The 26,035-nt window shown below is 36.7% G+C and overlaps 1 protein-coding gene across 1 annotated transcript; it reads left to right on the top strand.

Annotated features, from left to right (window-relative positions):
* Window positions 1-1,011: 1,011 nt before the first annotated feature.
* Window positions 1,012-26,035, top strand: LOC100801664 (mediator of RNA polymerase II transcription subunit 25). The gene is made up of 15 exons (XM_006574816.3): window positions 1,012-1,477; window positions 3,781-3,811; window positions 4,262-4,325; window positions 4,789-4,919; window positions 10,440-10,649; window positions 10,750-10,815; window positions 14,304-14,508; window positions 14,799-14,866; window positions 14,986-15,828; window positions 17,076-17,129; window positions 17,328-17,356; window positions 22,288-22,356; window positions 22,441-22,525; window positions 25,021-25,107; window positions 25,199-26,035. Exons 1-15 carry the CDS (start codon window positions 1,380-1,382, stop codon window positions 25,790-25,792), a joined length of 2,634 nt encoding a protein of 877 aa, XP_006574879.1. The 5' UTR covers window positions 1,012-1,379; the 3' UTR covers window positions 25,793-26,035.

The following is a 26,035-nucleotide window of genomic DNA, read 5'->3' as shown; positions in this document are numbered from 1 at the left end:
TGTAATTTACTTGCACTAATTTTTTATAATATATTTCTATTGATTAATTAATTTTATACATAACTAAAATGCGTGTAGTGAGTATGAGTATATAGATATCCAACAGGTACAAGTATGAAAATGAATTAAAGTTGCTATTCATGTGAGTATGAGATTAAATACGGATATTTTCTTAAAACGTGGGTATAAGGACAAATATTATAAGACCTTACTTAGATCCTACCCATTGTCATTCCTACTAACTCTCATTTAAACAATATTACACTAGAGCCTTCATTTCACGAAATCTTGATGGATTTATGGGGATATAAAGATGGAAATATATATTTCCATGTGTTGTTACAAGCTTTTTTTTTTTAATTCTCGGGTATTATTAATTCATGAGGATGCTATAATTTTTTTTATCATTCTTTCTTACATCTATATTCACATGATGATGAGAGGTAAAAAAATGGAATTCCCATGAAAATATAAAATTTTATTGTCCAATATACATGTAATTTCTTTTTCATTTAAATTATTTTGAATTTTAAAAATTATTCCCAAAAATATTAAAATTATTTTGATTAAATATCCAAAAATGATATTCCAGTAAGAACATTTCATGAAACAAATGCTCTTACAATCTTATAAAAAAATTTATCTTAAATATTTTTTAAAAAAACTGAAAAACTATGCCCAATCTCAAACAACCATATAATTTACTCAAACAAAAAAAGTTACATAGTCTCTTTCATTTTCCAAGTTTAATTTAGATTGTCTTTGTCCCTTGGAGCATTCATAGCGCGCAGCTCCCTATTTTCAGCTCTCCATTTGACCTAAAACACCACATTAGTACATAATTCCACCTTATCTTCTTACCCATGCCATGTGAGAATCCTGTTACTAAAGATATAGAGACAAAAAAATAATAAAATATAAATTAAAAGGTAAATAAATGAAGCAAATTGCAATGGTATTGGTAAGAAACATTTAAATAGTTACCAATTTGATGACATCAGTCACAAACACAAACAGAACAAAACAAACAAACATCTTCAAACACAAACGACTTTTGAGTTCTGTTTGACACATCGAAACTAAAGTGCCCGAATCAGATTCATCAAACACCGAACAGCCAAACACTCCCCCGTGCTGGCCACTGCACTTGCCAACGTATTCATCAAAAAAATTAATTTCTCAAAAAAAAAAAAAAAGAAGAAAAGGGGAAGAGTGTGACTATTGATTATTCGTTTCACTATTATTATGGTAACCGTTTGAATAATTGAATGTAACCTTGTACTTTTCCAATTCTGCAAATGTGAGTATTTCAATTCCGCACATAAATTGAGATTTGAGACCAAACGCGACACAGCAAATCAAAACCTAGAATTTTCGACATGGCGGAGAAACAGCTCATCGTTGCAGTCGAAAGCACCGCTGCTATGGGACCCTATTGGAACACCATTCTAATGGATTATCTCGATAAGATGATCAGGTTCTCCTTCTCTTCTCTTCTCTTCTCTGTCGCTTTTTTCTTTCAATTTTAATATTAATTTTGATATTCCTTTTTTTTTTTGTTTTAAAATTTTTCAATTTGATCAAAATTAGGGATTTTTTTCTTTTTTTTTTCCTCTTCTTTTTGGTGTGTTGGGGGTGAGGGGTTCAAGTTCTGGTTTTGATTTTAATGTTAGTTAAGCCTTTGGTTTTGGTGTGGTTCCTTTTGGTTGATTGTTGTTGATTTTGAAAAAAAAAAGAACAAGAGAGATAGATGAGAAAAAACACAGATGTTGTTGTTCTTGGTAAAACCCTGTTTATTTTTATTTTATTTTTTATTTGTTGTTGGTGTTCGAGATTTGAGGTTGTGTACTACGTAGGTGTTGTGTTGGTGGTGGTGAAGTTGGATGAGAGTTTTAACGTTTTGTGATAACCTTTAGTGGCAGTAAAACTCTGATGCATTCTTTTACCTCATCACTGTTGTTGAGAAGTGAGGCTCTTTTCTGATGTGTTTTTTTTGGGTTATATGAACATGAGAGGTCTATTCGGGCAATTTGATAATCTTTTTGCAGGACTATTGAGGAACCATCTGTCTTTCTTAATTGTGTTTCATTCAAGTTTCTAGGAATACAATACTTTTGATTTTGGGGTTGATGTGTTTCTTTTGTATGCTGCTCCCTCTAGCACTGGATTAGATCGATGTATTAATAAGTTTTGGGATATAGAGAGGGTTGCCCAGTTCCAAAGTTAGGGCATGCCACAAGCCTCAATGGGGGATTTATATTTTAAGTGGCACTCCATCTGTCCCTAATTATAAGATCCTTTTCTAATTTCTAGATGCATCAATTATTTTTTCCCTGCCATTAATGAGAAACAATTAAGTGGATAGAGAGATAAGAATTAAGAAAGAAAAGAGTAATTTTGAAATGATAGTACAAATAATTGACAAATTTAATGTGATTAACTAAATTAACTACTTTTCTTAAGAGGCGCGAATTAGTTGAAAGGGTCTTATAATTTGGGATGAAGGGAGTACTTATAGACGACCTACCAATGAAGGATTGCCATATGAAATCAAACCCAATGCCTTTTAGTTGATGCTATTTGATCCTACCAGTTGAGCCAATCCTCAAATCCTTAATGGAATTCATTACAAGTTTTCTTAGCTCAAAAGAATATTTAAAACAAAAGCCATAGCAATTATTGGTTTCTAATCATGCTGTAAAAGCAAAATGTCACCAAGCATATTGTTTATAATTTGTACCTTCATATGACAAATGAGATTATAATATTTACTGCCGCACAAAAATATAAATAACCAAGCAAAAAGATCTTAGATGGCAATTGAAGGTTTGTTAGGCAGAAGACCATTTAAAAGAGGTGTTAAAAATATCCTCCTAACTGAGGCACGAAAAGAAAAAGAAGTAAAAAGAAGTGTGCTGTTTATGATGTCGTTTGGTGTAGTTAGTTGGAGCAGAACGACCACTTATTATTAGGGTTGACATTTTGTCCTTGTTATGGTTTAGATTCTATTTTCCTGATTGTTGCTCAAGATCATGGTTGTTCCAAGGAGGTTGCTGTTACTAAGATGTAGAGAGATTTGACATCCTTGTTACATTCTTATGTTTGTTTTATCTTGTCTTTTTTCTTTTGGAGGATTTCTTATTCTCACCCAGCTTGTATTTTCTTCAAGTTCTCTAAAAAATTTCCTTTTCCTATAAAAATAGTTACCATTACAATAAGGCTCTTTGATTGTGTCCCTTAGAGGCCATAGGCAGAATATCAAAGGAAGGTCAAGACAATCCTGCCCTACAAGAAATCTATAGATAGGGTAGAACACTTAAAATATCTAAACATTCCTTTGCAGTCTAATACACCAATAGGTAGCATGTGGGCATAAAGTCATCCTCCTTATTTCTGCTGAAAGCCCAAAAGAAACTGCTCTAACTCTGACAAGTGACAAGACTGAATTCACCAAAAATTCAAAAATCCAAATGATCTTTTCCTGAATGATAGTGGCTGCTATGCTAAATAAGTAAAGGTGTCTGATCAAGTACCAAAGAGTAGGACAATATATTTATTAGCCCTGTACTTGTAAAAATATTTTGGGAATTGAAATTCAACAGAAATCTTAGCTTAACATAGCTTATCTTGTTCCTCACCTGATTGGGACTTTGGAATTCAATAGAAAACATGCATCGACCACTATGCTTAAATGTTCCATTTTTGTTTATATGTAAATTTCAGTTTACTGTAATAGATGATACAAAGCACTTGTTTTAACCTATTGTGGTATTTGTACAGGTGTTTCGGTGGAAATGACTCAACTGGACAGGTAATATGCATTTTTTTGCCGATAAAAAAATATGCGTCTTTTTTATATGAAAATTTCACAATCTTTGGCAAAAATGAAAGAAAATACTATGTCTAATATTTCACTGCATGCTTTTGATTTAGTTGTTGTATATCTTGTTTTGGTAAATGTGTTGGTTATTTCATGGACTTAGAGAAATGCATTCTTTCCTAATTGCCTGCCAACAGAAGTAGCTATGCTTTTAGCCTAAAGTTTCTCTTGATGTGCCAAAATACAATCATACATATTAATACTATTAGTTACTAACAGAAAAAAGGTTTTGTTAGGTCATTATTGATTGTTTAGAGAAGTCAGAAGTGAATTTCTTGTAGTCATACTAGATGTGGTATTCTTTCTATCTTACCGAATGGTAATCGTATGGTTCTGGTTCTGGTTCATCATTAATCTTATGTTTTCCCTTTTCTTTTGCAGAAATTTTCTGCTTCCAATGTGGAGTTTGCTCTAGTCACCTATAATACTCACGGATGTTATTCTAGTATGGTTTTGCTAATTATCTTTTTTCATGTTACATGAATCATTGCTGGTTAAAAGCTGTTGATTTTGAAATTTTGGCAAAATTTTAGAACTAATGTTGTTCAGCTATCCTGTGCCACCAGTTCATTTTCTTTTTTGTTTACACCTGGTTTGCATTCCAAATAATTTCTTACTTTACCTATTAAAAAAAAGGAAATAGGAAAAAGACATTTCAAATATAAAGTTTCTGCAAATTGTTTGTGTGGAAGGATGTTTAGTTTCTAAATATAAAATTTATGCATTGTGTGTTTTCTTAATTTGAAGTTAAACTAGAAAGTTAACAAAGTTTATCTACGACCATTTATTGAAAATACAATCTCTTGGAGTATGCTACTTGAATTCTGCCTGGCTGTACTCTGGCGAATTTATATGCAATTGACTAGTCTATTGAGTATATATACTTAGTTGAGCATTATTGGATGCAGGTTGCCTTGTGCAACGGTCTGGTTGGACCAGAGACCCAGATGTTTTCTTCTCGTGGCTATCATCTATACCCTTTAATGGTGGTGGTTTTAATGATGCTGCAATTGCTGAAGGGCTTTCTGAAGCTCTGATGGTATGCATGATGGCTACATTTAGGTTCCTGTTTGCTTGTATTCTTTCAATGTTCCTTTGATATACATATCTCATCCTAATCATTCCTGTATGTTGTTTCCTTTTATTCTTTACTCTCTACAAAATGTGTCCTGGATTTATTTATTTTGATCAAAATATTCTTATGCAATAGATGGAATGTGGTCGACATTTGGGATATAGAGGATAAGGTTTGGATCACAGTGAGTGTTATGGTACTTGGAAATTTCCCCATGTCTAATTATTAGAGTAGTATATAGAGAGGTGCAGTGTTTAACTGCACTCTCACTTGACTGAGTTAGTTAGAATGTTAGTTAGAAAGTTAGTTAGTCATAACTGACTATTCTAGTCTATATATAGTCCTTTGTAACAGAAAGTTAAAGTACCAATAACAATCACAGTTTCTTGATTCTCAAGTTTTCTCTCTTTTAGACTTTATCTTTTTCTGTTCTGTTAAGAACTCTTTTACTAATTATTGGAAATGCATATAATATCTCAATAGCAATAGTTGAATACATGACAAACAAGTTTTAACCACAAAATAATTCAAGTATTTGAGCTAAAATAATGGTGGATCACAGTGATAGTGATATTGCTGTGCAGTGTTATTAGTGGATGAATGTATTTGAACAAAATTAATTTAATGAAGCTGATCAAAATAAACTGTCCAGGAGCTAAATTGGTTCACATTGGCTCATTTGTACCAATTTAGCTCCTTAGTATAATTTGAGCTAACAAGCTGAGTTGGAATGTCACAATATTCATTATAGCCAAACCATATTTATTAATAGCACCTTCGCAGTGCTATCATTTTTTTTTTTGCACAGCAAAAATCAATATATTATATATGAAATTCAGTACTAGGTGTACTGAAGATACAAAGATAACAATCAAGACAATTACAGTCTGCATCCCATTAGGAGAGACCGAATACAGCCCACAAAAATACAAACCCATCCCCTCTAAGAAAGAACACCCTTTAGATTGGTTGACCAGAAATTAAAGTGCATTTGGAAGTCCTTCACCACACATTTTATCCAGGACCAGGTGTGGAACAAGGCATCATCCATGACCTTTTGAGGAGTGAACAGCTGGTTCTTGAATATCTTGGCATTTCTATGGTACCAAATGGAGAAGGACAGGGCTAGCCACAGAAATTCCCATCTTTTGTTGGTACTATCTTTGCTATTCCACTGGGTGAATTGTAAAAAATTATTCTTTGGATCTATGGAATAGGAACCCACTCTATTAACCCATCTCATTGTCTCCCACCAAAGACTCCTAGTCTTTTCACAGTTGAACATAAGATGATAAATCGATTCTTCTTCATGTTCACATAAAGGACAACTATAAGAAGGCAGTGTGACCTGTCTCTTTCTAAGATTGTCCCTAGTAGGAAGTCTATTCTTGAAAAGTCTCCAAGAAAAAGCCCTCACTTTTGGGGGAATTTTCAATTTCCACATAATGTTAAGAACATTGTCTTCACTATCACTATGGTGAGCCTCCTGCAGCACTTTGTAGGCAGATTTTGTTGAAAAAACTCCATTAGTGTCTGGCTTCCACCAAAGGAGATCTCTACTGGTTTGGTGAATGTGAAGAATCGATCTCAGCTAGGAAATCAGCTGCCAAATGAATTTCATGATAAAAAAAATCCCTTCTCTCTGTTTTGGTGGAGTGACTGTCAGGCATCAGCAGCTACAAAAATTGATTCGTCATACGCTTTGTTTTGGTGGCCACAATCTAAATGGTTTATAGTACTAATTTATTGAGTGGTTTTGAAAACCCTTTTTGGCCCTTGGAAACTGTGTTGTGGGCTGTTTTCTGGTGCCAACCACCCTTCAATCTTCTCTCTGTTTTGAGCCCTGAACTCTCGACACCCTCTGTTATGTTCCATCTTTTCCTGTGTGTGATAGTGAACAGCTATGGCACCATGTCAAGGACCTTTGTTGTTATTTACTATGTTTTTGTTTACATCTATATGACTTTTTATTGTTAATTATAAATGTATCATGAATGAGTTTTTTTTATTCATTTTTGAGTATTTATATGTATAGAGTTGAAGTTTGAAATAATAAAGAATGGGTCAAAGACTGAGTGTACTGCACTCGGCTGAAGCTTTTATATATATATGAAATGACACAAAGGTCAACAAGTACAAAAGAGAGAGCAGAGGTGCAGACTAAGGCACCTTACAAAACATCTACAATAGAGAAAAGCTAACTACTACCAAGATAGAAATTAATATAAAACACATTATAATTTAACACTCCCTCTTGTAAGAGTGTATACTCAATATCTCCGACACGAACGATAGGGTTCTCCTAAGCTTTGAATCTCCGTCGTCCCCTACTTCCTCCACCATCCACACCCTATACTCAATATCTCCGACACGAACGATGGCCTCCTTCTTGATCGTCGGCGGAAGTGGTGTCCGAACCAGCAGGCGAGCTCGGTCCAGTCGGCGACGGTCATCGGTGTCGTCGTCAGGTTCGATGACGTCGCCGACGGTGGAGACGACCGTCTTAAAGTGGTCGATCTCCCACACCTCGATCGGGAAACCCCAAACTTGGAGCCACACAACTCGGTTGTTGGGCCTACATCTCGGCCGCCACTTCTCCTAGGAATAGAAAAGGGAGTTCCCGCTGTCGATCTCCATATTAATAAGCTCCTGCGCTTTTTCATCTGATAGCCTGGTAAGGAGGATCATATCATCTCCAAGGAATTTGGTTCGGATAAGCCCTGGTGCAGCGGTAAAGTTGTGCCTTGGTGACTTGTTGGTCATGGGTTCGAATCCGGAAACAGCCTCTTTGCATATGCAAGGGTAAGGCTGTGTACAACATCCCTCCCCCATACTTTCGCATAGCGAAGAGCCTCTGGGTAATGGGGTACGAAGAAAAAATTGTACCCTAAATCCCAAGCTATGCGGTCCTCCATTCTCTCCACTGCCATAGCTTTCTTTAACTTCCCAACCCATGCATTGTTGCACCAGTATCCCCTGCCTTCGTGGGGTGTGATCGAAATGGTGGGTGGTATGTCCTCACGTTTCGTCTTGCCACCTTGAATATTTCCCTTGATCGTCACTTCCGCATATGATCTCAGAGTTGGTCTGTTGGTTTTTTTCAGAGGTTTGCAAAACTCCTTGCTGGGTTCCCACCTATTGATAACCTTTTGCTTCAAAGCTTGAATCTGTGTTTGTCTTGCAAACCTAGGTAAGTTGACAAACTTCTGGTCATTGATGTTATCCAGCTTCACCTCCAGTCTTTTTGCATTCGAGACTCCCTTAAATCGCACAAATCCATATCTTCCGCCTTCCCTGCTGCAACGTTTAGCAATGTAGACCTCTCACACATCACCCCATGGTTTAAATTTTTCCCAGAGTAGCTTTTCATTGACTTCATCTGGGAAGTGAGTGAAGTAGTACGACGTGATGTCCTCCTTATTCCTCCAGTTGAGATGATGGTTTGTAGATTTAACCCGCGTCTCAGACTATGTGGTTGTCTCTCAGCTGTTGTTATCTTCTTCCTTTCCTTTGCTGTCCTCTTGCTGACCCCCTTAGTCCAGTTGCCTTCATTACTATAGCTATTATCTCTGCCATTCTCATTAATGCATTTCCTACCAAGTATCTTCTCCCTTTGTTCCCTGCTCCTCCATCTCCTTGAGTGACCTGTTGAGTTCCTTCTGTTTTCTCTAGTGGTGTCTCTGTCTCTGTTTCCCTGGCCCCTATGCTCCAGCTCTTTCTCTCGATGTTGGTGGCTCTCTCTCACACTCCCTCTCTCTGTCTCCCTCCCCCTCTCCCTCCCTCTCCCTCTCCCTCTCTCTCTCTCCCTCTCTCACTCTCATGTTTTCACAAACTATGATGGAATATATGACCACAAAATCACAATACAGCAGACTTGTAATTGTTATTGGTCCAAACATTTGAGGGACGAGAATCACCATAATATTGCCCAGAATTAGGGTAGGATTACTCTGACCAGAAGCACCATTGTACTGATTCTGAGGCCCATAATTCTGAGGTAGGATCATGAAGGACTAAAGAGGAATTTGGATGATAATTCCCATCAAAGGGAAAATGGCAAACAGAAGCAGTGTGCCCATACTTGTTATACACCTGACATTGGAAATTAGTGAAGTGACTGGCACCATGACCATGGCCACCGCCACCACCGGCGCCACCGCTGGCACCACCACGACGACCACCATTGCGGTTAAAACCGCCATGGTAGCTACCTCCACAGCTTGAACCGCCTTGAATATTGGAGAAGCTTTCTGGATCCTGTTTGTTTGACACCGGAGTGAGATTGATTGAAGGTGAATCAGAGGAAGACTGCTTGAACTTATTCAAGCGCGATTCATGAGCCAATAAAAACGCATCAACTTGATCAATAGGCTGGGGTTCAAATTTTCTTTCAATGATTGCAATGATTAGATGATAATCTGGCAAAAGACCTTCAAGAATAGAATCAATATGCTCTTGAAGCTTAATCGGGCTTCTAATGGAAGCAAGAGAATCATAAATTGCTCGAATCTGTGACAGAAATTCACGCATTGATTTGCCTGCAAGTGTCGTAGCACAAAGCTGAGTGGAAAGTTGATGAGCTACGACTATTGTTTGCTTGTGGAAATAATCATGAATGCGTTCCCAAACCTCATAGGAGTGGGTGCATCCTAGAACTCGCGATAAAATTGATGTAGAGAGAGTCCATTGAAGCCATGTGAGGAGCACTTGATCCTGTTGCTCCCAACTTTCATAAGCTGGATTTTCAATGCCAGCATCACAATCATCTTCAGAGAGGAAGCGGAGTGGAATGTGGGGATTCGCGACAAATCGTTGAAGTCGATGGGACTTGATAACTGGTTCAACTTGTTGTCGCCAGAGGAGAAAAGTTGAATCATCAAGCTTGTGAGAAATTGAATTCGGAAACGAAGAAGCAGAAGCAACACATTTTGTTGTGACACCATTGATGATCGTCACCAAGCTCTTGATACCATAAAAGAGTTCTTAACAAAACTGAAGAAGATGAAATAAAGAGAAAAAGAGAGAAAGAACCTTTAGAATCAGGAAATGTTATTATGATTGGGCAACTGATTTCTGTTACAAAGAGAAGTATATATAGAGTTCTAGAACAGTTAGTTATTACTAACTAACCTTCTAACAAACTCTTAACTAACATTGACACTTAACTAATTTGGTACCTGTCATAACTAACTAAGAACTAACTTGGTAACTGTCATAGTTAAGTGAGTGTGCAGTTGAATACTGCACCTTCCTTTCTACTATTCTAATATTTATGATAGCTCGAATGCATTTTTGTGTGAGAAGTCTTTAGCGATTTCAGTGGGATATGCCTTTCCATACTCCACAGTTCATAATCTATAGTAGGTTTTTCTAAAATAAAGTACATAATTTAAAATGGTTATTTAGAAAGTTGAAATTTTATGGGCATCTCTTTGGCCTCAAAGATGAATTTGGATACTCACACCTCAATTTTGGAATGCTTAGATGCTCTGGAATTCTCAAAGCGGAGCCCCTAATCAGCAGAGTGTGGATATGCACAAGCATTGTATCCTTGTTGCAGCAAGTAATCCCTATCCGTTGCAGACACCAGTTTATGTTCCGCGACCACAGAACCTAGAGCAGAGTGAAACCATTGACTCAGACTCAGGGAGCCATTTATATGATGCTGAAGCTGTAGCTAAAGCATTTCCTCAGGTATTCTTTATTTATTTTAATGGAACTCTTTTTTTGTTTTGTGTGAACTTAGTATGTGTCTGTTCACTTTGGTTGATGGTATGTGATCTTCTGCATGCAGTTTTCTATTTCTCTGTCAGTCATCTGCCCAAAACAACTTCCCAAAATTAAATCCATCTACAATGCGGTAAGGCTGGCATATCTCTCTTCTACTAAAATGTTAATGTCTTTATTTGTCTACTGTTAAAATAGGAGAAAACAGATATATAATGGACTAAACACTGAGTGTCAGAGTAAATAGCGAATGCTCTATTATAGAGGTCATTACAATAAATACTAATAATGAGAGGATATTTTGTTTCCTCAAAATCAGATTCTACTTTCCTACAAATCATATTTTCCTACTACTAATAAATGTATATTATTTTAACCTGGTTTTCAACATTCCCCCTTAAGCTGAAGGTACTATGCTCTCAGCTTGTTACAAGAAAATTTATTCCCAACTAATAAATAAAAAATATTAAAATTGAGTTCCACCATAAAACAGTGGTTTGAAAGACAACTCAGGGATGTTGGCGTGGTTGGGGAGTATTGCTAGAAAGATAACATTTCCAAAAAGTTGGAATAACCTTATAACCATCAACCTAAGAAAATTTATGGCAAGCAAAACAAGTTCCAACCTTCTTAAGAACCACATTCGGAAGCTTCAAATCAATAATATTGGAGGCCCAAATTATTTAAAACTTGAAACTAAAGACGAAAGCAGTTCATCTGGGATAAAGACAGGGGCTAATGCATCTGGGACAAAGACAGGGGCAGTGGAAGCCATTTTGGTTATGGAAACCTGAGCGGAAACGCAAAATAACAGTACCTGAAACACGAAAAAGTCACCGAAAAACATGCCAAAAAAGGATGGTGGCAGGATAGGCGATTGAAAAGTTCTTCGCCAGAAAATGAGCGGTGAGCAGAAGGGGGTGACTGGGAAACACACTGGAAAAAGACGACAGCAAGATAGGTGACCAGAAAGTTCTTCGCAGAAAATGAGTGGCGAGTAGACGACAGTGGCTTAAAAGCATGCTGGAAAAGGACGGTGGCAGGATAGGTGACCAGAAAGTTCTTCGCCGGAAAATTTGCTGAAACGTGGAACCAGGTCGTCAAAGGACAACCAACAAAAGGGTCCACTAGGGACAAGGGGTCCTCAGTGTGACATGATTTTCGTGCTGCCTTTCTCAAGTTCTAGATACCTTATTAAAATATGAGAAAACAAGGTATAATGGACTAAAACTTGTGTGTCAAAGTACACAAGGGATGCTCTATTATGGAGGCCATTATGATAAATACTAATAGAGGGTATTTTGTTTCCTCAAAGTAAGATTCTACTTTCCTACTAATAATAAATGTATATTATTTTATCCTAATTTTCAACATCTAGTTTTATAACGATGGCAAACAAAATGTGTTATGTGCATGTTGTCTAACATTAAGTAGTTGTGTGTTTGATTCGGCATTGAAAATTCATCACTGAATTTTGAGTTACAAAAAATTTATGCTGTGAAGTTCTATTGATTGAAATCATTTTTATTTTAAGTTCTGGATTTGTATTAAATGAATAAACTAATATGGTAATCTATAATTGTTGAGAATTGGGAATTTAATGTTTAATGATGTGATAGGATATGCTATCTGATTTTAAGGATATGATTTTAGAGGAAACTGAATATTCTAATTATGTGTAATCAATAATACCTGTCTATATAAACAAGCTCCATAGGGTCTCTTTGACACAATTTTCACACAAATATCCATCAGTTTATCTCATTTTACATGGTATCTAGAGCCAGGTTAAGGGAATAATGAAAACCGTCCCCCACCGGGGACCTACTGTCCCCAGTGGACCTTATTGGTTGTCGCATTTTTCTGGCCTTTGTCGGCCACCGTCACTTTTCTGGCAACCCACTGTCCCCGGTGAGCCCTTTTGCTTGTCTCCCTTCTTCTAGTGGACCCTTCCCTTTCCTTGACGTGCCAAACAATGCACTTCATCGGCACATGTGGCGTTCGTTTCGGCCGCTCTTCTGGCGGCGAGGTCGCCTACCTTGGATGATAATACCCTGGAGTTTGCCTTCATCAGAGTTGTTTTGCGTGCCCAACTCTTTAGCCTAGGTTTTGCATACGTGTTTCTTTTGAAGTTGCTGTTTGCTTGTTGGCTTCAAAACGTTAGCACCTTTGTTGCAGCACCTGTTTTTCTTGTCTTGTTTTAGCCCATTATGACACTCAGGCAAATCTTGCTAGATTTTTCTCTTTTTCAAGTTTTAAATAATTTTGGGTATTCACTAATATTTGTTTTTTCTCTTTTTCAAGTTTTAAATAATTTTGGGTATTTTCTAATATTTGTTTGAAGCTTCCAAATCTTTGTTTTTAGAAGGTCAGAATTTGCTTCACTTGCCATGAATTTTTCTTAGGCTGATGGGAAATCCGGCTCTCTGGCAATGTTACCTTTTTAGCAATATTCCTTGACTCCACCAAGATCCCTGAGTTGTCTTCAAAATATTGTTTGAAGCTTCCAAGTGTTGGTTTTAAGAAAATCGGAACTTGCTTTTCTTAGGTTGATGGATATTCCAGCTTTCTCTTTCTAGCAATATTCCCCGGCTTTACCAACATCCCTGAGTTGTCTTTCAAACTATTGTCTTGTTTAGTGGAACTCAAGTTTTATGTTTTTGTTGGGAATAAATTTTCTTGTAACAAGCTAAAGCTTAATAAGCTTCAGCTTGAGGGTAAGTGTTGAAAATCAGGAATTTAATGTATAATGATGTCATAGGATATGATATCGGATTTAGAGGATCTGATTTGGAGGAAACTGAATATCCTTCAATTATGTGTAATCAATACTACCTGTCTATATAAACAAGCTCCGTAGGGGTCTCTCTGACACAAGGTTTTCACACTAGTTTCCCTCAGTTTTTCTCATTTTACAATACTGAAAGAAACCATTGTCATTTAATAATTTTCACAAGGGTTGCTACTGAAAAATTCTAATTGCCACTTTTATGCTGAAATTTTTCAGCACCTTTTTAATTAAATTCCATCATTGGTGGTTCCAAAGAAGCATGACATTGACATGGACACTGGATGTGGCATTAACATGAATACTAAAATTATGACAATATATTCTATAGATTGTATAAGATATTGTAAATTCGAAATCAATTCAAATATAGATTTCTTAGAATGTGGAATATGGGCCTAATTGAACCCTACAAAATCGGTTTGTAAGGTGAGGGATGCCCCCAATTATATCCTCTATCTTGACATTATCTCTAACCGATGTGAAACTTGGGTCTTTCCCAATATGGTCCCGCCCAATAGTTTTGAGCTTGGTGCATGGATAATATGGTGGGTGACCCGTTTAATAGATCTAGGATAGACTTTGATAACATCTTAGAATATGAGATATGGGTCTAATTAAACCTTATAAAATCAGCTTGTAAGGTGTGGAGTGCCCCCACTTATATATTCTATCTTGACACTATCTTTAGCCAATATGGAACTTGGGTTTTTCCCAATAAAAATATAGATACTATGAGATATTTTGTAAATATTCTACGAGAGATTACTACTTTTTTTACTTCTATTCAATTTATTTCATAATATTGATCATATTCCTTTGGCATTGTGTAGGGAAAACGAAATAATAGAGCAGCTGATCCACCACTTGAGGCTAAAACGCCTCATTTTCTTATTTTAATATCAGAAGGTTTCAGGGAAGCCCGGGGTGCTTTGAGTCGTTCTGGGATCACAAGTTTGCCTTCAAATCAAAGTCCTGTTAAAGTAGATGCTGTTTCTGTAACACCAGTTACAGGGGCACCCCCAACTTCTATGCCAGGTCATTTATATATGCATGCTTTAATCATGACATTTTCAGTGTCATGTACTGCAATAAAATAGTTTGCATGGTTTATTTGTATTTCTTGTCTATCTTCACATCACATGCGTAATTTAATTAGCAACTTAATTGTACATGTATCTTTGCATTACATTGCTTTAGGGTACTAGTTTGTCATGTTTAGTTGGTCTATGGTCAGCAATTTATAACAAACGCAAGTGGCTTATTTTGTTGATGTTCTGGTTGAAGATTTATTATATAATTAACATGAGTTTTCTATGGATTTTTAGTTAATGGATCTATTCCAAATCGGCAACCAGTTCCTGCTGGGAATGTGGCCCCTGCTACTGTAAAAGTGGTAAACCTTGGATCCTTGAGACTATACTATTAACTTATTTCTAAACTATGGGTACCGGTTTTAATTTTTTTCTGACTCAATTATTCAAATGATCCTGGATTTATATAATAATTCTTTAGGAGCCAGTGCCTGTAACCTCCATGGTATCTGGACCGGCTTTTCCTCATAATTCGTCAGTTCCTCGTGCTACTAGTACTAGTCAAGGAGTTCCAAGCTTGCAGACGTCTTCTCCATCTTCTGTTTCTCAAGATATTATAACAAATAATGAAACTGCACAGGATACAAAGCCTACAGTGTCAATGCTGCCCCTTCGTCCAGTGAATCCTGTTCAAGCAAATGTGAACATTTTGAACAATCTCTCTCAAGCACGACAGGTGATGAACTCTGCTGCCTTAAGTGGTGGAACCTCTATGGGACTTCCGTCAATGGGTCAGACTCCTGTTGCCATGCACATGTCAAACATGATATCTAGTGGGATGACATCTTCTGTACCTGCGGCTCAAAATGTATTTTCATCTGGACAGTCAGGAATAACATCAATGACTAGTTCTGGACCTCTTACTGTTCCTGCACAGGTTGGACAAAATTCAGGTCTCGGTTCATTAACTTCGAACACTTCTAATTTGTCTTCAAGTTCGAACATTGGGATTTCACAACCATTGGGTAATCTTCAAGGGGTTGTTAGTATTGGACAACAGGTGTCCGGTATGAGCCAAGGAAACCTTTCAGGGGCCCAAATGGTGCAAGGTGGAGTTAGCATGAACCAAAATGTAATGAGTGGTCTTGGTCAATCAGTTGTTTCTTCTGGGACTGGCACGATGATTCCTACTCCAGGAATGTCTCAACCAGTACAATCAGTTATGCAACCACTTGTGAACAATGCCGCAGCTAATATGCCTTTGTCACAACAGACATCAGGTGGTATGCAATCGGCACAATCCAAATATGTGAAGGTCTGGGAGGTATGTTCACTTCCTCCTATAGCCTGCATTGAAGTTCACCTGTCAAACTTCTGTTTTACATCATCGTCCTTTTCTTTTCTCTTGAAAATTTCAGTCTGTTTGGTATAAATTTAACTTAATATGAAAAGGTAATTTCACCATTTTCTATTATTAACTCATTTTGTTTGGCACCAATAGGGCATCCTAGTTGCTTTATCATCATTTGATGTCTTGAGAATAACCAAGTGGTATTTCTCTTATTTCTTTTGAAGCTTGTATTTGAATGTTAGTGTAATGAGGTGGGCAAAGCATCACTTGTACTTTCTGTTTCATCCATTTTAACTTTCATTTAATGGACATTCAATTTGGAAAAAGTTGAACCTATTTCCAGATTTCTATTTCTATTTTAGTGCACTGCTCTTTCTGTCATGGTTTTTGATAGGAGCCCATCTCAGGTCAATCCCTTTAAGTTCTATTATTCCTGCTCTGATTTGGGGGAGCACTTGCTCTCATTTCTTTCTGTGCAATTCTCTGTTTATTTTCCTATTTTGCAGCATCTCTCAGAAACAATATGTATCAGTTTTTCTACAGCAATTTGGCATCTTATCTCTTGTTTGAATCTTGCTTGCCATTGTTGGCTTAAGTATATTGGATGTTGAGAACTTAAGCCTATATGTCATCAATATCTACTGTCTCTAGATCCTTGCCGTGTTTTCATTTTACTCACATTTTTTCATAGTTCAACATTATTACTGTTAAAACAAAACCATCTTTTTCTTATTTATTGTAAGTACATTGGTTTCTTTCCTTTATCTTTTTGAATTATTTATTTGATATAATTGTCTTCGTCCAAGATTCCTAATTTGTGACATACGATTATGTGTTATATATGGAGAAATATAAAGGTGGTTCTATGAATGCAGATTGTTGGAATATATGTAAATATAATTTTAGTAATTAAGAGTTAAGATATTAAGGATTCTTGTAATTATTGTATGAACAGTACAATGGTATATGATATAGTGCCTCTGCTGTGTCAAATAATAGCTTTTTCATGTCTCTTTTTTCTCTCGTCACAACATGGTATCTAAAACTTGATAAGAGGCAATCCTGAACTGTGTTTGCCTGGGAGACCCACTGTTGGTGAATTATATCTTTATAATTATAAATTAAAGAATAATTGGGAGGTTTAAGTGGTGGCAATTGTTTGGATTGTCTAGCATACTTGTGCATTGGTTCTTTATATTTAATAATTGAAATTTGTGCAGGGAAGCTTGTCTGGACAAAGACAAGGACAGCCAGTATTTATCACCAAACTTGAAGTATGTTCTTAAATGCATTATAAAATTATTTTATTCTGATATTGATTTGTTTATTTCTGTTTTTAATTTGGCCAGTCTATTTTCATATTCCTGTATGGCCTTTTTGGTCTCATTTTTAACAATAGAAATTGATGTAATTTTGTAGCAACTGTTGATCTCTTTGCTGTACGATCCTGATGCATAATTTCTTTGTAACAGGGTTACAGGAATTCTTCCGCCTCTGAGACGTAAGTTCAGGAAGTTTAATAATCTCTTCTCAGAAGTCTAGAAAATATTGAGTGGTTGAAGTTTATAATATTGATCCAAAATTATTGTTGTTATTTGCTGTTGAGTTGATTTTTTGGTTTGAATCAAGTATTAGGTATTAAGTTATAGTCGTGCCATTTGACTGGTGCTCAGTCCCCCAACACCAACTGCTGAAAGTTAGATTACTCGTCTAGGTTTATTATGTGAGTATTGTACTCAGTTAGTGAGTTATGAGCATGGAAGTTAGTAGTCCAGCTGTCAACTGACAGCTGGCAGCTAACTGTTAGATGCTTTCTCTGCAAGTCTCCTAAATCTAGTGTAAAAGCTAGTGTAATAGAAACTGTTTGGGAATGAAATTAGATTTTTCAGTTCCACAATTTTTAGTTTCTCTCTCTCTCTCTGTTTCTAATATGGTATGCCGAACTTGAAGGTCCTACAATGGCCGAATCTAATCCTCCACCTCCTGCTCCTCCTTGCTTCTCTTCATCTTCTGCTTTCGCGCACTCAATCTGAGAAGCTCACTGATTCAAACTTCTTGCTGTGGTAGCAACAATTAGAGTTGGTGATCAAAGTGCGTCAATTACACAAATACCTAGTTTGTCCGAATATTCCTCTTCAATATGCGAACCAAGCTGATCAGGATTCAGGCACCATGAATCCTGCGTACACTGCATGGGAGATACAAGATCAAATGCTCCTCACATGGCTTCAATCATTGTTTTCTAGCTCGATTTTGTCATGTGTTCTAGGGTCTGTTCACTCGTTTCAAGTGTGGGAGTAAATCCACGATCATTTTCAGAAATTAACTCGAGCAAAGGCTCGTCAACTTCGCACGGAGTTGCGATCTACAACTTTTGATAACAAATCGGTTTTGGAATTTCTTTTGTAAATCAAAGCTTTGGCTGATTCGCTAGCTTATGTCGGAGATCCGATCACATCACAACATGTTGATGTTATTCTTGAAGGCCTACCTTTAGATTTCAACTTTGTGATTTTGGTTATCGAAAGCTAATTCAAACCGATGCAAATTGAGGAGGTAGAAGCTCTCCTTGCGCATGAGATGCGTCTAGAAAAATCTCAGAAGAAACTTGCCTCTGAAACAGTTTCTTTGAATCTTACTGAAGCCTCTTCCTCGACTTTGCAACAGCAATCGTCCTCCTTTGCTAAGGCACATGTTGCTTCTGAATCTGTGAATTTGAACTACAACTTGAATTTTGGTTTTCACGGCTTTGGACGTGGTTGTGGTGGCCGGAACAATTGAGGTGGCGTCCGTGGTCATGGTGGCCGGTTTACTAATGTGCAGTGTCAAGTTTGTTTTAAGTACGGTCACCCAGCCTCGGATTGCTATCATCCTTATGATCAGAACTATCAACTTCAAGTGCCTGCTAATTTTCAAGGTTTTCAGACTTCATCGAATCCTTGGAATCAATTCCTGGCAGCACAGCAGCACTATGGTTCTTATCAACCCAATAATTTCCCTAATTTTGCTGATCCGTGGGGAATGATGCCAAGGAAATTGCAATTTCCTCAACAGTTTCAGCAATCTCACTCTCAAGAACAAGCACAAAATCCTCCTGGTGCTTTGATTACTAATTCTGGAGTACTTGGTTCATGTCCTACAACTAGCAGTACCTGGTTCCCTGATTCGGGAGCTTCCTATCATGCCACTGCAGACCAGAATAATATCCATCAACTTAGTTCCTTTGAATGTCCAGACCAAATCTTCATTGGTAACAGACAAGGTCTGCACATTTCTTCCTCTGGATCCTCCTATTTTAATCACCTGTTAAACCTGATCAGTGTCAGTCATTTTGCTAGAGATAATTTAGTTTTCTGAGTTTCATGCTGACTATTGTCTCGAAATCTTTAGCAACAAGAAATTCGGCTTCAAGGCAAAGTGGGTCCTGATGGCTTGTACCAGTTTCCAAGCCTCCACTTGCAGCCTCAGTCCAAGCTGTACTTTCCAGCAAACTGTTTAGTCTCTCATTCTGATTCACAAACAAATCTGTATCTACTGTTGCTTCTCCTAGTTTTAGGTTTATGTGTCATGTCCGTTTGGGACACCCCAATGATCATATTCTCAAACTTGTATTGATTCATTGTAATATACCCATATCAAATAAAGAGACTACTTTCTTTTGTTCTGCTTATGCTGTTGGCAAATCTCTCAGATTGCTCTCTTCTATATCTACTACTACTTATTCTAAACCTTTAGAACTGGTTTACAGTTATTTGTGGGGTCCTTCCCCTATGTCTTCTTTTGGGGCTTTTCGCTATTATTTGGCTTTTGTTGATGCCTATTCAAGGTTCACTTGGATATATCTTCTAAAATCTAAAGCTGATACATTCACTGTCTTTAAACAGTTTAAAAACATGGTTGAGTTGCAATTTAGTAATCCTCTTAAGGCATTACAAACAGATTGGAGGGGAGGGGGGGAGAGTTCAGACCTCTCAACAAATTTCTCACAGATTTGGGGATAATTCACAGACTTGCTTGTCCTCACACACATCACCAAAATGGTGTGGTGGAGAGGAAGCATTGCCACATTGTAGAGTTAGGTCTTACTCTACTTAGTCATGCATCAATGCCTCTTGAGTTTTGGGATCATGACTTTGTTACTGCTGTCTATCTTATAAATAGACTACCCACTGCTTCCTTAAATTTTTCTGTTCCTTATACTGTTCTGTTTGGTCAACCTCCTTCATATCAGCAGCATCTTAAAGCCTTTGGTTGTGCTTGTTTTGCTTTTCTAAGACCTTACAACTCTCATAAATTGGAATTCAGATCTCATGAGTGTCTTTTTCTAGGATACTCTAATCATAAGGGCTATAAATGTTTGTCTCCCAGTGGAAAGGTATTCATTTCCAAAGATGTGGTTTTTAATGAGACCAGATTTCCATATACTGATTTATTTTCTAAACCTAGTTCTCATTCATCATCATCACCCTCATCTTCATTTTCTGCAAACATTCCCCTTGCTGGTCTAGCTTCCTTTATTCATCGTCAAACCACTATACAGTGTACATCAACTTCTTCACAAAATAATGTACCCAATCCCTTTTCCCCTCAAGACATTGCACCCAATCCCTCTCCTTCTTAGTCTACAAATATTGTTTCTGAACCTGTCACTCAACCAGTTGCTAATGATTCTATCCCAGAACTTCCTTCTTCCACTGCTTCTGCATCTGATTCCTCCTCCTCCTATGAGTCAGCCTCCCATTATCCTATTCCTCACAATTCTCCTCCTATGCAGACCAGGGCTAAGTCTGGTATTGTGCAAACCAGACTTCATCCCTCATTATTTCTCAGAGTCAAAATCTGTCAAACAGGCGTTTCAGGATCCTAATTGTCAGGCTGCTGTAGTGGCCACAATCGCAGCCAAAAATAGTGTATGTAGCAGCTATTGAATTGATATTTTTGGAAAAACCCAATTTTACCCTTAAAACAGCCCTCAACCTCTTCTTTTCTTTTCTCTGAGCAACATCCACCCTAGTATATATTGTATTTGAATCTATAGAAATTTTTTTGTTTCCTTGATTTTTATTATTTATTTGTATGTTTTAAAACCTATGGCTTTTTGTTGTTAATAATGAATATGTCATGAATTTCGATTATTTTGTTGATGCCTGAGCATTTATATGTATATAGTATAAATTATTCAATCTGTATATAAAATATCGGAATAGTGGCCATCCTGCTATGCTTTATACCGATATACCACTTTTAGGGTCGGTCACTATGCGCGCCATCCGAGATTGATAATTATGGTTATTTTATATGCTCTTTGGTGGATTCCTGATCTTTCTGTTTCGTTCTTCCTGTCTTAAATAAACTCTTTTATAATACAGAAAAACATATTATAACCCTTGTTCTTGATTTGTGTGCTTGGTATTACTTAAATGGTATTCTTAGGCATAAACTTACTAAATGTTTGTGAAAAAGCTTTTATTATTTTGAAAGCTTTTATGAGGGAGGCTTCGGGCAACATAGATGCTTTTCAATAAAAGGCAACATTTGTTAGATGTTCTCTTGTGTCCATACTTTTGCAGTTGTCGTTTTCTCTGTATTATTTATTTCATAAAGCCATTAATGTTTCTTTATGAGGATGATTATTTTTTGTGTGCTTGAAATTCAACTTTATTGGAAAAATGAAAATTTTTTGGCCAAGTGATTTTGTGTTGCTAAACGCATGCCATTATTGATTTCTAATGAGAAGGTCATAAATTTTTTATTATAGTTGCAGCCTTTGGATGTGCCCCTTTCCTTAATAAATTTGTAAAACCTACATTGTCACTTAATTATTTCATTAGTGACACTGACACATAATTAATGCATATGCAGCACTTTAAAAGCATAATTTTGAGCATTACTAATTCAGTACTGAGATTCATTTTCACCAAAAATTTAGTAAATAAATTGTGTACTAAAAAATCAGTTTTATCAATCACATGCTAAATTAACTTTAAGATTCATACCAAAACTTCTCTTGCTTGAAGTGTTGGAGTGTCACATGTTTCCACAACACTTGTACGACACATGTTAGACACTTCTCAATAAGTATTTAATTAAGAAATTATTTGTGTGGGCTTGGATACTTGAGTTGATACTTCCATATGGATGGACACTTCAACAACACTTTTATTATAAAAAAGATTCAAATTTTTTGAAATTAGAAATGCCAACTTAGAATATAAAAGATATTTTATCTGTCTATATTTTGTGAGATAGATTATCAATGGAAGAAGGTTATGCAATTCTTGATTACCAATTTAGATCTTTTGTTATGTTTGTCAGGGTCCATGATTCATTGATATTGACATGGTTATCTGAGTGAATCATCATCAGATGCTCTATGTCCTATTAAATTCATTAAATTTCTGGATTTACTTACATTGATTTAATTGATATCAGACTTGCAGCAAACTGGCCCCCTGTAATGCAAATAGTTCGGCTTATATCTCAGGACCACATGAATAACAAGTAATTCCTTATTTCAACTTTTTTCATGCTCATCTCTCTTTCAGACTGTGTGTATTGGTCCTTAACATTTTGTTCTGCTGCTAGACAATATGTAGGAAAGGCAGATTTCCTAGTTTTTCGGGCAATGAACCCACATGGATTTCTTGGTCAGCTGCAGGAAAAGAAGCTGGTATGTTATCTTTGGGTGTTTCTATTTTTTTCCCTTTCCTGTAAAGCTCCCCTTCTCCTAAATGCTTTTCTAACTCAGTCACAATGTCAATTCTTTCCTGAATTTTTTCCCTTGATGTCTTCTTTCAAGTTTTTGCTCCTGAAAGATAGAAGAAATTTAGGTTTGGTACTATGAGCATTTCAACTCAACAATTTTATGCCAACTGATTTTGGTTAATAATACTTGTAATTCAAATAATATTAATGTAAGGTGCATGACATTCTCATCTGTCTCAATGATTTGACTTGATGGCCTGTCAAGGGTCAATTAACCTATAGGCTTGAGCTGTTTGGAGAAGATCTGAGACTATTTTTATTTATATCTGAATCCCTTAGGGTTATTGTGGAGTGCTAGATGTGTTCCTCTACTCTGGAGGATGCTTTGTTATGAAGGCTTTGCCAAAAACAAAATTTAATTTTTTGGTAGTGTGCAGTTTACACAGTTCATTGGTGTGTTTGGAATATAATGCTTATATCTTTGAGGGTGTCTCTTTGCCCATAAACTTGTTATGGGAGAGTTTGTTTTTCCCCCCAAATGAGGTAGAGTCCACATTCTTCAGCATTGCTAATCGTCTTCCCAATTCCAAAGCCTGAAATTTGCACAAGTTAGGTAGAAACTTAGTAACACAGTTTAGACTTTGTCATTTTGCTTATGGGCAGCAAATTACAATCTATACAATCCATGAGTTGATTCTTCTCTAACTAGCATTCAAAGCATTTAAAATTTACCTTTTTTGTGCTGCATATATTTTACCAATGTTATTTCCAACATCTTGCATAGTCTGCTGAAGTAGTTTCTATAGAATTTCCATCTGCTGCTCCCTGCTGAAAGAGGTTACATCAGAGGTTTCCCCTTGTCAAAGATATGATTTGATATGTTTTAATTACAGCATTTTAGTATGGGTTATTTCCACTAATACTCATTATTGTTTCCTTATTTTGTAATGAGTACATCCCACTTGTATCCTATGTGTGACATCTTCATTAATTTCTCCATCATCTTAACCAGCTATAAACAAAAATTTATAAATACTAATACTAAATAACTTTTTTTGGGGGTGCTAAAAGCAAGGGCTGGGGCCGCCTTATTCTTAGGCCAGCCCCTGATTGAAAAGCCGTATAAGCTTAGATTGTCAAATGAAAAAGAATTGAATGAACACTGCTAAATTTATTCTATTTGAATATTCCATTATTTATTTGTCACTGATTCACGCTGTGCACTCTATTTGATTGTTTCATTGCTTTCTTTCCATTCTTCCAAAATAAATTCTTCACAAACTTAGATATAACCAATAATTTTGTTTTATGAGTCTTATAGTTAAGTAGCTTTAGCTATTTCTAGTTTAAAACTATTACATTGAACACTATAAATCATATATATGGTATATTTTAAGTTATTTTTGTACAATTTGATTTGATACAAATTCTATTAATGAGTCAAATTATGTTGGTAATCCACAATTTAAATCTTGATTTTATAACCTTGGTTAGGATATTTGTGATCTCTATATTTATTTCAATAACTCTATATGATCCAGCCCCTGATGTGTAATTCAAACCCAGATTTCAGCACGTGTCTTTTTCTCCTCACTATTATCAATTATTATTGGATACTCGATATTTTTTTTTTGTACATTATTTATGAGGGGGAGCCCTGGTGCAGCTGTAAAGTTGTGCCTTGATGACTAGTTAGTCATGTGTTTGAATTCGTAAACAGCCTTATTACCTAGGCAAGGTAAGGCTGCATACAATGAGCCTCCCCCATACCTTTGCATAGCAAGGAGCCTTCTGGCACTGGCTTACGTTATCATAGTTTATGTTTGGCCAACATCGAGGGGTTTGCCAATAAAGTCTTTATCAAGATGCTTTTTTATTTAACAATTTCTTTGTATTGTTTTGGTAAAAAAATTTCTAGTGTTTGGAATGAGTACTTGACTTGACTACATGTATATGGGAATGGGAGTACATTGTCATGGGGCAGTGCTAGTCATTAAATATTATTTCTTGTGCACACATACCAAAGCTTAGTGATTCTATGGTAGGAAATTTCCTTGATTACTTCTTAAACATTTAATCTCTTATCAATGTGTGCTTCAAACATGTTATGTAAGCCTCACCTATAGAAGGAATTTTGAGCGCATCTTAACAATTCATCATAAAGTGTTGGCAACAGACATAAGCTCTAGGAAGGACCATTTTCATATCTGTTGGAGTATTCGTAGATATCTAGTTACATCTTGGACACAGTATATTTACAAATTTCCTGTTTTCATTTAGATTCCTGTAACACTTATCTGTAGAAATACTTGTTCTAATGACTGTCGGGTCTTACCCTTATAATTTTTTAATTTCTTTGTAACACTGTTATACGAAGAATTTCTCTGCCTGTGGACCATTGAATTCATGTCTCGCAGGAGGGATTTTTTTTGTGGTACTGAATTTGTTGCTCGATTTCAGTGTGCAGTTATTCAATTACCATCACAGACGTTGCTACTATCTGTTTCTGACAAAGCCTTCCGCTTGATTGGGATGCTTTTTCCTGGGGTAACATTTAGTTGCTTTTTGAGGTTCTATTATAATTATGGATCAATTATACCTTGCCTATTTATTTACTCGAAGCCTTGAATGCTAGCAGGATATGGTTGTATTTAAGCCGCAATTGTCGAGTCAGCAGCAGCAACAAATGCAGCAACAACATCAGCAGATGCAAAACCAACAGCAGCATCTTCCGCAGTTGCAACAACAGCAGCAGCTACCTCACATGCAACAACAGCAACTTCCTCAGCTCCAACAACAGCAGCAACAACTTCCTCAGCTGCAGCAGCAGCAGCAGCAACTTCCTCAGCTCCAACAACAGCAGCAACAACTTCCTCAGCTGCAGCAGCAGCAGCAACAACTTCCTCAGCTGCAGCAGCAGCAGCAACAACTTCCTCAGCTGCAACAGCAGCAGCAACAGGTCCAGCAGCAGCAGCTTGCGCAGCTGCAACAGCAGCAGCTTCCGCAAATCCAGCAACAGCAGCAGCTACCTCAACTTCAACAACTCCCACAACTACAGCAACAGCAGCAGCTTCCGCAGTTACAGCAACTGCAGCCGCAGCAGCAACAGATGGTTGGGTCAGGAATGGGTCAAGCCTATGTTCAAGGCCCCGGGCGGTCACAGCTGGTTTCGCAGGGACAAGTTTCATCACAGGGAGCAACAAACATAGGTGGAGGGGGCTTCATGAGTTAACTCAATTTTTGATAAGTTTCCCCACATCTAACGCAGGGTATATTTTGGGAAGCTATTTTATAATGTTATGGCATTTGTATGAACATGAAACTTCGGTGCTAGAAATGTTCTAGCATCCAGTCACAAGTATTTAGCTCACAATTTATGTCACAAATTGATAGGTCCTTCGTTTGATTTTCTTCAGCAATTTAGCCATTAAAAACTCAGCTAAATAATTTATATTGATAGAATGTTTGAAAGTTA

This window comes from Glycine max, chromosome 2 (assembly GCF_000004515.6).
Source record: "Glycine max cultivar Williams 82 chromosome 2, Glycine_max_v4.0, whole genome shotgun sequence".
NCBI classification, from domain to species: Eukaryota; Viridiplantae; Streptophyta; class Magnoliopsida; order Fabales; family Fabaceae; genus Glycine; species Glycine max.
This window is presented reverse-complemented; position numbering and strand designations above follow the sequence as displayed.